Raw genomic sequence first — 13,963 nt, 5'->3', positions numbered from 1 at the left:
GGTGGTCCCCCTTTTTAAGAAGGGGGACCGGAGGGTGTGTTCCAACTACAGGGGGATCACACTGCTCAGCCTCCCTGGTAAGGTCTATTCAGGGGTGCTGGAGAGGAGGGTCCGTCGGGAAGTCGAACCTCAGATTCAGGAGGAGCAGTGTGGTTTTCGTCCTGGCCGTGGAACAGTGGACCAGCTCTACACCCTCGGCAGGGTCCTCGAGGGTGCATGGGAGTTCGCCCAACCAGTCTACATGTGTTTTGTGGACTTGGAGAAGGCGTTCGACCGTGTCCCTCGGGGAGTCCTGTGGAGAGTGCTTCGGGAGTATGGGGTACCGAACCCCCTGATACGGGCTGTTCGGTCCCTGTACGACCGGAGTCAGAGTTTGGTCCGCATATCCGGCAGTAAGTCGGACTCGTTCCCGGTGAGGGTTGGACTCCGCCAAGGCTGCCCTTTGTCGCCGATTCTGTTCATAACTTTTATGGACAGAATTTCTAGGCACAGCCGAGGCGTAGAGGGGGTCCGGTTTGGTGGCCTCAGTATTGCATCTCTGCTTTTTGCAGATGATGTGGTTCTATTGGCTTCATCAAGCCGTGACCTCCAACTCTCATTGGAGCAGTTCGCAGCCGAGTGTGAAGCGGCTGGGATGAGAATCAGCACCTCCAAATCTGAGACCATGGTCCTCAGTCGGGAAAGGGTGGCATGCCATCTCCAGGTCGGGGATGAGATCCTGCCCCAAGTGGAGGAATTCAAGTATCTTGGGGTCTTGTTCACGAGTGAGGGAAGAATGGAACGGGAGATCGACAGGCGGATCGGTGCAGCGTCTGCAGTGATGCGGACTTTGTATCGGTCCGTTGTGGTAAAGAAAGAGCTAAGCCGAAAGGCGAAGCTCTCAATTTACCGGTCGATCTTCGTTCCTACCCTCACCTATGGTCATGAGCTGTGGGTCGTGACCGAAAGAACAAGATCCCGGATACAAGCGGCCGAAATGAGTTTCCTCCGCAGGGTGTCCGGGCTCTCCCTTAGAGATAGGGTGAGAAGCTCGGTCATCCGGGAGGATCTCAGAGTAGAGCCGCTACTCCTCCGCATTGAGAGGAGCCAGATGAGGTGGCTGGGGCATCTGATTCGGATGCCTCCCGGACGCCTCCCCGGTGAGGTGTTCCGGGCATGTCCCACCGGGAGGAGACCCCGGGGACGACCCAGGACGCGCTGGAGAGACTACATCCTTCGGCTGGCCTGGGAACGCCTCGGGATCCCCCCGGAAGAGCTAGATGAAGTGGCTGGGGAGAGGGTAGTCTGGGCGTCCCTGCTGAGGCTACTGCCCCCGCGACCCGACCCGGATAAGCGGTAGAGAATGGATGGATGGATGGGTTTGTGTACTGGGTTATGAAACTACCACATGGCTTTCATGAAATGCATACTATATTACCTGTATGATTAAATATTCAGATATATATATATATGTATATATAAATATATAATATAAAGAGAAGCATAGAAAATCCTCAATGGTCCTTACTCAAAGTGATGCTTTATCTCCACTGCGTCTGCATCTGTGGGGATTCCAATCACCAACAACGTACAATTCACCTATAAAAATGAAAGGGTTTTATGTTGTCGGTATTGCTTGTTCCATCAAGGATCGCCACAATGAGTCACTCGTGGACAATCTCTTGACAGAAAGAGTGGAGGGTGCTTTTCTAAACAATCCTTAGATCATGCCACTCACTTTGTCGGCATTTCTGTCATGCATGTTGTATGTGTGCCTTCTCATGCTGTATATGGTCAGGAAGAGGTAGAGGACGGCAAACAAGTTGTGCACCCACAAACTTGTTTCACTGGGTGAGTGAAAAGGTTACAGCCATATAACGACAGAAGAAACACTACACACCAGCAAAATGAGGAAAAACGTACTTATCCAGATTTGCAATAGTTGATTTTCCAAAATAACTGTCCAGTTCTGCAGAAGCAAAACAAGTATTACAATAGTACCAAGGTATCAGTGGAGATTTTCTAGCATGTTAACACAGCCAAAAGAATTAAAGTGGAACTTCAAAAGTCGATTGACCCTAAAGTGGTACAATTTGGAGTTCAGGAAAAATGTGCCACAAACTGGCTATCGGCATACCACAGTATATTGGGTGATATCAGCTCAGTTAGGGTAGATTTTTTGGGTATGAGTGAAATCAAAAGGAGAATTACAATAAGCATATAAAGCAGTACATTAACTTACTGCTAACAAATGAATCCACTTTTAAATTGGGATGGCAAAATTTGCATTGAAATTAGCACTTAAACCAGTCAACCAACACCCCAAAACAGATTGTGTTTGACTTAGTTCCACCGTATTAGGCATGAAAAGAAGTATTCAGACATAAATATTAAAGGCTTATCCACAAACTTACCAAATCGTTTGCCAGAATAATTCAGGGGAAAGAGGATGCCCATAGACAATGTAGTCAAAACTATTAACAGGCCAATGATGTGCCGCTGGAAGGCCAAATAATTAATCACATCCCCCTCACACTTTTTCCTTATCTCTTTTTCACTGCAGTGAGATCACAGCAACAAAATCAACATTTGATTTTGGTGAAAAACATCCAGTTTAAATTATTATATCAATCAAACATTGACAATAGCTCACCTGATGTGGAACATGTCATGAACCCACGACATTAAACGCTGAGAAGAGAACAGAAATGTTAAGGAGCATTGGAGTAACATGCATCAATACCTTGGAAAATAAAATAATAATTTGGGTGAAAAAAAGGCAAATCACAGATGGTACACAAAACTTTTTATTCAAAATACCACCCTTCTGGTTTAAAAAACACAACAAAACAAAAAAATACTAAAATAAAAGCAAGCAAGAAAATTGTAGTACAGTGGAACCTGAGAATTCGAACATAATTCGTTCTTGTGAAGTGTTCAAAGTCCCATTTGTTCGACCTCCAGAACATTTTTTCCCTTAGGAAATAATGTAAATGAGTTTAATCCGTTCCAAACCTCCAAATACAGTAAATTCTGCTCCATTCTTCCCTCACTCATGAACAAGGCCCCGATATACTTGAGGCCAACAAACCGGGCCCCCTCAACACCTCGGCTGCATCTAGAAATTCTGTCCATAAAGGTAATGAATAGAATCAGTGACAAACGGCAGCCTTGGAGTCCAACTCTCACTGGAAATAATTTTGACTTATTGCCGGCAATGCGGACCAAACTCTGACACAGGTCGTACAGGGACCAAAAATCCATTATTAGGGGGTCCAGTACCCCATATTCCAGGAGCACCCACAATACTCCCTGAGGGACATGGTCGAACACCTTCTCCAAGTCCACACAACACATGTGGACTGGTTGGACAAACTCCCATGCACCCTCGAAGACACTCCTGAGAGTGTAGAGCTGATCCACTGCTCTGCGGCCAGGACGAAAACCACACTGCTCCACCTGAATCTGAGAGTTGACATCCAGAAAAATGTATTTGCTTTGCTTCAGCTTGGCAGGACATGGGCAAAGTTCTGCTAGAGGTTGGAGTTGAAACTCCTTCTGACAGGACACTCTGCCAGACGTTCCCAGCAGACCCTCAGAATACGTTTGGGTCTGCAAGGTCGGACTGCATCTTCCCCCACCATCGGAGCAACACACCACCAGGTGGTGATCGGTTGACAGCTCTGACCCTCTCTTCACCCGAGTGTCCAAGACATGCGGCCACAAGTCCGATGACACAACCACAAAGTCGATCAGCGAACTGCAGCCTAGGGTGTCATGGTGCCAAGTGCACTTATGGACACCAGTCTGAACACGGTGTTCGTTATGGATAATCCATGATGAGCACAGTAGTCCAATAATAGAACACCGCTTGGGTTGTGATCGGGGTGTGTGTGTGGGGTTCTTTCCAATCATCCCCTTACAGGTATCACTGTCATTGCGCACGTGAGCGAGGGAGGCTACCTTCTCGTCCATTGGGATGAACCCCAATGTACAGGGACCGAGACGTGGGGCAATAAGTATACTCACACCTGCTCAGTGCCTCTCACCATAGGCAACTCTAGAGTTGGGTGGGAGAGGGATTTACATACAGAAAAGCCAAATGAAAGCCATACTTAACACCTAAACAGAAAGATTGGGTACAGTGGGTTAAAGAAAAACAATCATGGACTGTGGCTGAAAGTAACATTCAGTGATGAATCGCGAATCTGCATTGGGCAAGGTGATGATGCTGGAACGTTTGTTTGCTGTAATTCCAATGAGATTTATGAAGATGACTGCTTGAAGAAAAGATGCAAATTTCGACAGTCATTGTGAAATGGGGCTGCATGTCAGGTAAAGGCATAGGGGAGATGGCTGCTATTACATCTTCAATAAATGCACAAATTTACATAAATATTTTGGACACTTTTGTGATAACTGTTCAAAGGATGTTTGGCGATGCCATCAGTTTTCAAGATAATGCATCTCGCCATTGAGCAAAAACTGTAAAAACTTTTCTTCAAGAAAGACATACTGAATAATGTCATTGGAATGGCCTGCAAATAGTCCGGATCTCAATCCAATCGAAAATGGTCAATGACAATGTTCCAACCTGCAAAGCTGAGCTAGTAACAACAGAGGAAGTTGGACCCAGATTGTCGACAGACACTTGTTTGTCACTGGTTAAGTCCAAGCATTAGAGCAGGGGTGGGCAAACTACAGCCCGCGGGCCACATCCGGCCTGTTAATCATTTCAATCCGGCGTACCAACAATTGGTACAGAATCGCCCAAATCATATCAAAATCTTTACTACATTCATTTGACCTTGTCCTGTAATGCAGAGTGGTTCCACCAGGTTGTCCTGTAATGCCCAGTGGTTCCACCAGGTAGCGCAGTAGGTAGTGATACATTGACTTGACATTAGCTGTTGTTTTTACTCTGCTACTACTCTGAAACCTTCATCAACCATGAGTGGGCCAAAGAAAACAAAAGAAAAGTCAATGAGTGCCGAGTGTTTAATATAGAATGGACTGCTAAATACTTTTTCACTAAAGTCCGGTCAAAGGATGTTATGTCTAATTTGTTAAGAAACCTTTGCGGTTTTAGAGGAATATAACACCAGCCATCACTTTTCTACCAAGCATGCTGATTATGCAAACAGCCAATCAACGCAGGAATTGATGGCTACGGCTCAGCAGTTAAAAATCAAGCTTGCAGGCTCAGCAACCTTTATCTGACAAACTGCCATCCAAGATTCAATCACACAAGACCCTGAAACAGCGCCACAGGAGCTGCAGATGGAACTGATTGATCTCCAATGTGATACTTTCTCAAAAGAGTTCAACTCTCAAACTGGATGAGTTTTATGCATCATGAAGCGCAGAGAAATTTCCACAAATCTGGAAGATGGCAGAGGATGCTGGTGGTGTTTGGCTCTACATGTGTGTGAACACTTTTAGTGTGACGAACACCAACAAAACATCGTACAGATCCGAGCTGAGTGATGAACACCTCAAATGTGTTCTGAGAATTGCCACAAAACTAACACCAGATTTGATCCACTGGCAAAAAAGGTGACCAACAAAACAACACTATTCCCATTAAAAGTAAATCTAAGCATTAACATAAACATCTGGTTCTGGTTTGGCCCCCCTGTCAAATTTTAAAAGTCAATGTGGCCCCTGAGCCAAAAAGTTTGCCCACCCCAGCCTCAGAGACTGTAAACTGTTGCCAGGTGGTACAAAAAGGAACTAGTGTAGTTTTGTGATCATGAGTCCAGATTTTTTTCCCTCAGAATTGAGCAAATCCATATTTTTTTCCTGTAATTGTTTTAAAATAAATTGTGACTGCCTGCAACATTTTCTTTCTTGCTTTTTTCATGTTTAAAGCCAGCGGGGTGGTATTTTGAATGAACATTGTTTTGTGGAACATCTGTGATTTGCCTTATTTTCTCCAAAACTAAAGCCACTACAGGAGCAGTGATTGCATAATTTTGGCCAGGGGTTGTATTTGTCTTGTTCCAGCATACTTACTGAATCTTTATTATCCCCGTGTGGTGGAGGAGAAGGTGAACTGGAAGATGAGGAGGAGTCGCTATCATCATCCTCAACCATGTCTTCCATGTTAGATACTGCACTGCATGTACAACATTGTATTTGCATTTCACACGTATGAAGGACATGCAGAGCCTAAAACCCATCAGCTTCAGTCACATCGGTATTGTTATTTTGATCATTCCTAAATGTTGTCCAATTAGGAATTCTACCTACATTTTCAGGAAATATTTGTTCCTATAGTAGTTATTTCAGACTCGCGTCTCTGCACATGTTGCACAGTACACGTGGCTAACTAACAGCAGTGTTGGGAAGTAACTTGAGCTCTAACAATACACCAAAGTTAAGATTCAATTGGTATCTCGATTTCGGACCTATTGTTCGACCCAATTAAAATTGCTACGAATAAATTAAAGATGAAGTTTTTTGTCATACATGTTAAAACTGTCTGCATGACCTGACATAATATGATTTAATTTTGTTTGAAAAATCCTCATGTAGCACCAGATAATGAGCCCTCATACAGCACCTTTGTGGAGGGCCCTTTCCCCAAATGCTCAGAGCTCCTGGACAATTTTTTACCCACTATTCGATAATGGTACACCCAGCAGCCTCACGCAGACTTTATTTGGCCAGATTACTTACCTCCAGTTAGCAACAAGTTAAAAAGAAGGAATTGGAGAGCTCTCAAGACAAAACAAGGGTAAACGTGTAATGTTGCATGCAGTTGCGGTCCAGCCACTGGTGGGCTTTGAGTTCCAACACCCACCACCACCATCATCAGGACTCATTTTCAGCCCTGGAGTTCATGGCTCAGAACAGCCTACTTTAGTTCACAGCGTTTTAATGAAGATGTATAATTTTAAACTTATTAGTGTATCAATATAAAATAGCTTACCATTCCCTCCAACATAAATCAAATTACAACTGCATGCGCTTACAAGATCATAATCAGCATTTATTTGAAGAAGTATGAGAATATACAGTAGTTAAAATGTACAGTGCTAAATAAACTTATTAGACCACCTGTCATATATGTCACAGAGAAACATCCCAGCATCATGAAGTGCTTTAATGCGGACTTTTTCATTTTCAGTCAGCGCTCCACATTTTACCATTTTGAACAGGAAAGAGGGATTTCAAAATGAATTCCCCCAAATTTCAGCCGTCTTACTGGTCTTCTCTGAAAAGTCAGAATTTAATCAAGCATAAAAATCAACCACAAAAATGTTTTTTTTTTTTCTGTTTCGGAATGCATGTAAATAACTAAATATATATTTATATTTATTTATTTATATATAGGCATATACAAACAATGCGTCATTGGAATGACAAGCGATGTTGTGTTTATACTGTTTATCAATCATATGCGTCTCTGGGCTTGTAGAGAATTGTAGGATTATTTGATTTGCATAAGGAAATTTATGCCGATTGCTATAGTCTCAGAGGACTACAGCAGCTTGGGGCATGTGGGCACGCGTCGTAACTGAGGCTGGGAGTGGGCGCATGGGGGTTTCCTACTTGAACTGGGGCCATAATTGAGAGAGGGGCGGCCGCTGGCAGGCTGGAGAAAATCGGTACAGGGCAAACTGGCCCTTCGCCAGTGTGACGAATGAGAGAAGTATTCACCTCGCCACATCCCGTTTCTTTTAGCGCACCATTGGCCACATGGCGAATGGAGAGCACGCACAGTGATTCCTGTAGTGTACAAGCGGCCCAGCAGCCCTTAAAGCAGCCCGGCCCGCCAGGAATTCTCCCGGTGCTCCCGATTAGCCACTCCAGGCCTGACCTTCATCCTCACCGGGTCGACAGTTTATCATCTCTCTTGTATTTTGAATTGATTGTACATTCCAAAAAATACATAATGAAACCGGTAACATTTAGTGTTTTGCAATGGCTAAGATCAGTTTGTTTACAGTGCACGTTCATACAATACACGACTCGTGCACATTCATGTTAGTGGGGGGCGTGGCTTTGTTTAGAGAAGGCGAGGGGGAGGGAGAAGTGAACTGAGGCCATATTAAAATCTTGCTAGCAGTTTGAAAACTGCAAATATCACTGTTAATGTAATTTTTTTTTATAAATTAATTATAAATAAAATATTTTTTGTGCATTGTTGTTTTTTTTTCTCTTGTGGAAAGTTATCAAAACCATTTTGGATGCTGAACATTTTAAATTTTGAGAGTGGAATTGAACCTATACTTTAACAAGTCTTTTTACGCAAGTACCTATCTGTATTTCTACGTAAGTACAGAGTGTACTTTTACCACCTCTGGAAAATGGGAGCATAACCAAGCGTCACTATCACTATAAAGTGCCTTTGGTGTTCTCACCAGTCACTCAGTCATCGTGAAAATGTAGAATAATGACACTATGAGATCTTATTCTAAGTGGCCGAACATTTGCACACAGACCAGTACAATGACAAGTCTCCAAAGATGTGTTTCCTTCTTTTAATACAACCCCAATTCCAATGAAGTTGGGACATTGTGTTAAACATAAATAAAAACAGAATACAATGATTTACAAATCATGTTCAACCTATATTTAATTGAATACACGACAAAGACAAGATATTTAATGTTCAAACTGATCAACTTTATTGTTTTTAGCAAATAATAATTAATTTAGAATTTTATGGCTGCAACACGTTTCAAAAAAGCTCGGACTGGGTCATGTTTACCACTGTGTTACATCACCTTATCTTTTAACAACATTCAATAAACATTTGGGAAATGTTGCAGCCATCAAATTCTAAGTTAATGATTATTTGCTAAAAACAATCAAGGTTATCAGTTTGGACATTAAATATCTTGTCTTTGTAGTCTATTCAATTAAATATAGGTTGAACATGATTTGCAAATAATTGTATTCTGTTTTTATTTTTGTTTAACACAACGTCCCAACTTCATTGGAATTGGGGTTGTACATTCTTAAAGGGTGTTTGTAAAGGGGCAGTTATCTGATAGACAGGGTGGCAATTTCAGGGACACGTGAAAAATGGAAACAGAATATATAATATAAGCGACTTGTTTTATCAAATAACTATAAAACTTTAGTATATATAGAACTATAAAACCATCCAATTTGTGTTGCATTTAGTACATTTCAACCACTTATGAGACACATTGCAGTTAGCGGAGCAATGTATGTGACATGTCAAAATCACGTACATCCAATGAAAAACAAATGTATGACAAGAAGGAAAAACATTTTCGGAGAGACATAATTGTACTGGTATGTGTGTGAGAGTAAGACCTCAGTTTCATTATTTTGCTACATTTTCATGATGACTAATGTGATTCGTGAGAACACCAACGGCACTTTATATTGTGATATTGACCCAAAGGTTTGTTGCTTGTTGTATTTCCTCCGCGTTTGAGTGCGACGTTAGGGGGTTAAAAAAAATAAAAATAAAAAAAGTAATATGTCACATTGTTATACTTACGCATCATCTTGGGGGACGTTTCCCCATCCCCCAGTCATTACACGAAAGCAGAACACACACAACACCAGCTGAAAAGTACAAAATAAGCCATAATTAGCAAATATTTTTAAATTTAATTTCACTCAGTGTTAATTAAGTATCATAAAAAGTAGACAAATAAAGGAATCGATAGAATAAGGTATTATCTGTCTTGATAAGAACCAAACCAGACGAAGAAGACTTAAAAACAAGGAAAGGTAAAAGGACGAGAGAGTTCGGTTATTTGCAAAAACTCACCGCGAAGCAGAAAAAGTGCCCGTAGAGTACAATAAACACCCCACCAAAATAGAATTTTTCCAGTAACGTACTCTGAAGCCGAGCCCCATAGCAGTGGTCGACTGAGTTGCTATCATTTCTTTCCGCCTGCGTCAAGTGGCTCATCACCAACAACACCAAGAACAGCAGCAAAATCACGCGCGACATTGTTGCTAAAAAATTGGGCAAACTTGGAAGTAGTTTTTTTTTTTTTTAATTAACTTAATAAACAGTGCGCGATCCACAGGAAGGGCACCAAAATCATAATCGCGTGCACGTTTCAATTACATATCGACGTCACTCGCAATTGCCTTGATCTACAGACGCCATCGTCAACGCCACTTGGTCACGTGTCCATGGCGTCACTGTTGATAAAGGTTTGGCCTGCAAGATGACGCAAGAACTCCATGCATGAAACTAAGATTATTTTAAGCAGGACAGAAATGACTGACATGCTAAATGAGCTGTACAGAAAGTTTTTCAACGATTGCCTACAGTGATTCCCCACCAGTGTGCCTATAGAGATTAATATGTGCTACTGGAAATGATCCAGTTTAACATCTGAAAATTGTTACCTATTTACTTTAATCTTTGATCTTTCTTCACCATTGCATTAAATGCTTTTCCACTAGATGGCAGAAGGTTCCAATTTTACTATATATACACGTGTGTGTTTGTGTGTGTGTGTGTATACATATATATATAGAGAGAGAGAGAGAGAGAGAGAGCGAGAGTCTCAGTTGAAAGGAGACTCACTTGTCAATTGAGGGAAGTGTAAGCATCTGTATGTGTGTGTGTCAGGGGTGGGCATACAGTAATGGCACTGACAGCTGAATGCATGTGCTGATTCCCTGCAGGGGTTGTCGGTCAGACAGAACGCAAGCGCTTGCAGATGTGTCATGAATTGATACGAGAGTTAGTGGCTGAAACAGACAGGAAATAAGAATCTGTGCGATAGCCTGAGGGGGAACCAATGTTAAAAACAATTCCCTGGATTTCCAGTTTGACGTTGATAGATTGATGAGCTCTAGGTCAAAGCCGTCCACCAGATTGCCATCTGGAGATTGATGGATGCAAAAAGAAAGTTTTCCTTTCTCCTTATTTCCAGGTTAGATATCCTTCCAGAGGGGTGCTTCCTGATAAGGTCTAGTAAGATAGAAGGCTTTAAAAGGGCAGTTTGTCTCGCTTCACTGGTTCTTGGTCTCCTAGTTATCACAAAGTGGTTGTGATTGCTTAGTTCGTTCTTCAGTTAGTAGGAGAAGTGGCACATGGTCCAAGAAAGAACCATTTAGTTTCGGTGCAGAACTGGAGAAAGTTCAGTGTTTGCTGTTTCAACGGGATTAAATCATGAGTGTGGTTGAATTGATTGGTTGAATACATTTCAAAATGATTATAACAGGTGGCGCCACTACAGCTGAAATTAATTATTATAAAATATAATTTCATCCATTCATCCATCTATCCATCTATCCATCCATTCATCCATCCAGCCACCCATTTTCTATGGTGCTTGTTCCCATTAGGGTCACAGGTAAGATGGAGCCTATCCCAGCTGACTTTGCTAATAATTTATATACATGTACAGTATTCGTCACTGTCATCCAGAAACCTCCTATGTCTAAATTTGGTCAATTAAATATTATTCTTATTATTATTACCTATCCATCCATTTTCTGTACCGCTTATCCTTACTAGGGTCACAGGTGTGCTGGAGCCTATCCCACCTATCTTTGGGCGAGAGGCGGGGTACACCCTGAACTGGTCGCCAGCCAATCGCAGGGCACATAGAAACAAACAACCATTCGCAGTCACATACACACCTCTGGGCAATTTAGAGTTTTCAGTTAACCTACCATGTATGCTTTTGGGATGTGGGAGGAAACAGGAGTACCCGGAGAAAACCCACGCAGACACGGGGAGAACATTCAAACTCCACACGGGCGAGGACAGATTTGAACCCGGTTCCTCAGAACTGTCAGGCAGATGTGCTAACCAATCAGCACCGTGCCGCCTATTATTATTATTTTACAAATCTATGCTATTGGTCAGTGCCCACATTGGTGTATTATTCTTACAGATTATTGACCAATCAAAAGTGTTGAAAATAGTTAGCTCTTTTTGACAATGCAATGTTGATAGCTCAACAAACAAACATTTTTTTGTTTCACTGAAAAGTGATGGTTTTGGAGATAGGAGAATTCTGCCCGATTGCAGTGACATATTATTTGTAATTGAAAAAAAAAAGTATTTATTGAAAGGTATATATAATAATAATAGTGAATGTTGATAATACATATATTGAAAACATAATGTAAATACGAGTAACATAAATGTTTTATTCCAGTTTCACAAAGAAAGAACTGCATAATACAAACAATTGTAGCGGTCATAAGGATTATCGTTAAATATTGAATCAGGGTCTGTGTATACATAGTCAATTCCCACAAAGCATGGCACCAAAACGTTTCGAATATGTCTTAAGTATGGCCCTTCACCCAATGCTCAATTTGTGCACAGCTGAAAAATGAAATTGTTTTCAGATCTTCACACTTTCCAAAACAGTGAATTTATCATTGCAGGAATGGCCTGCCTTTCGTGTCCACACAATTTATTTGCACCATTAAATCCCACCTGACACTGGACATGTATTGAGGAATGAACGGTTCCAGGAATGATACCTTGGAGAGGCACCGTTAAAGAGGGAGGCCTCAACTCCACTCAGTTGCACTGAGTAATCTCTTGTGGTCCGCAGATTCACTCCCTTGTGAGAACAGCTTTTTTTTTTTCCACCACTCACATACATTTTTCATCTTCACAGCTCCACCAGCAGCTTTCACAATAGAAGTGCAATTTTCCCTTTCCTCATGATTGTTCGTAGCTTGACAGCGCAGGTACTGTAGCTTGCACACGTGGGCAGATTTTGTGGCTACACTGCAAGCTGCAAAAGTACTGACACCACAGGATTTCAACACCTGAACAGGCTTAAAATGTACACCCTGACTGATGACTCAATATTTTTAATAATTGTGGTTCATGTAGGGATACCACCTCAAACATTTCAATCTCATTCTTCATAGGCGGTAGGAGAAGACAGTTCATATGAATATTAAATCAGATAAGGAATAGCTATAAATGAATCAGATTCATTTTGAATGAAATTCCGCATCATCCTTGTCCAAGAGTCCTCCATATAAATACATATATTTGAGCCTTTTTTTCCATCCCAAAAAAGAAACACTAATGCAACCCCGCGGGCTGCCACTCTGATAAGATGAGGTAAACTTGAGCTCATAATTGACTTCAACAGTTTACTGCTGCAGCCCTACAGGGCACTTTGCCCCCCCCCAACAAAGCAGCGGCCTAGAAATAATCCACTCATGTCTCAACTACAGCCTGTGGAATGCTTTTGCTGTTAGGATACAATCAAGATTATGATAACAATACTGCACCACCAAAATAGTGCACTGAAAACATACCGTACGTATTTCGTAAGACCGCCAACAAGGTCAAACAATCCTAAACCTGTTTTTCCATGTTTTTCCAATGAGCATAAGTACTAATACAGGTAGAATTTCTGAAATAAAAAAATCATTGAATGAAAGAAAAAAATAGATTAATTTATACAGTTATACACCCCTGTCTATGTATGCTTTGTCAAGGCTTTGTAGTAAACTTAACATCATGTAAAGCATAATAACTTTATTTGAGTCATAGGAAAGCTATATGTGTTTCTCCCATAACTCATAAATTCATGTCGTCAAAACAGTTCTTTAGCTATAGTACACGATAGCATAACAACCAGAAACCTGGTTATGTGAAATTCATTGGATGGAATAATGATAATAGTAAATACTGGTAAATGTATTCCTGTCACTGTTCAATTGACAATTGGAAAAATGATTGATCCAATTTTATTGCGAAGACGATTTTTGGCTGACATTGTTGATTTCAACACATGATGTTTCAACACAGACAAGCTTGTTACTGTTCAGTATTCATTCATTTGCTTTATCCCCAGTCAGCAAATGCATGCTTTGTACCTTAACAGTAAATTGCATTAGTATTGATGGATGGAATCCTGGACCAACCACATTAGGTATGCTTGCAAAGTCCAATCAGAAAATGTTGGTGACTGACACTGCCAGTATCAATCAGAATCAGAATCAGAATCATCTTTATTTGCCAAGTATGTCCAAAAAACACACA

The 13,963-nt window shown here is 41.4% G+C and overlaps 1 protein-coding gene across 8 annotated transcripts in view; it reads right to left on the bottom strand.

The window, feature by feature from the left end:
• Positions 1-10,093, bottom strand: part of LOC133486084 (CSC1-like protein 2) — a 28,714-nt gene extending 18,621 nt beyond the window's left edge. For 4 of the 8 annotated variants that reach the window (XM_061790719.1, XM_061790716.1, XM_061790712.1 and 1 more), the window contains exons 1-8: positions 9,740-10,093; positions 9,464-9,531; positions 5,995-6,097; positions 2,633-2,670; positions 2,394-2,536; positions 1,903-1,948; positions 1,718-1,826; positions 1,508-1,578 (exon numbers count right to left, since the gene is read on the bottom strand). In XM_061790719.1, the coding sequence (XP_061646703.1) occupies positions 1,508-1,578; positions 1,718-1,826; positions 1,903-1,948; positions 2,394-2,536; positions 2,633-2,670; positions 5,995-6,097; positions 9,464-9,531; positions 9,740-9,925 (764 nt within the window). In that variant the 5' untranslated portion in view covers positions 9,926-10,093. The remainder of the gene's footprint in view (positions 1-1,507; positions 1,579-1,717; positions 1,827-1,902; positions 1,949-2,393; positions 2,537-2,632; positions 2,671-5,994; positions 6,098-9,463; positions 9,532-9,739) is intronic. The other 4 variants (XM_061790713.1, XM_061790715.1, XM_061790718.1 and 1 more) reach the window with 4 other exon arrangements.
• Positions 10,094-13,963: the final 3,870 nt, after the last annotated feature.

This window comes from Phyllopteryx taeniolatus, chromosome 11, assembly GCF_024500385.1.
Source record: "Phyllopteryx taeniolatus isolate TA_2022b chromosome 11, UOR_Ptae_1.2, whole genome shotgun sequence".
NCBI classification, from domain to species: Eukaryota; Metazoa; Chordata; class Actinopteri; order Syngnathiformes; family Syngnathidae; genus Phyllopteryx; species Phyllopteryx taeniolatus.
This window is presented reverse-complemented; position numbering and strand designations above follow the sequence as displayed.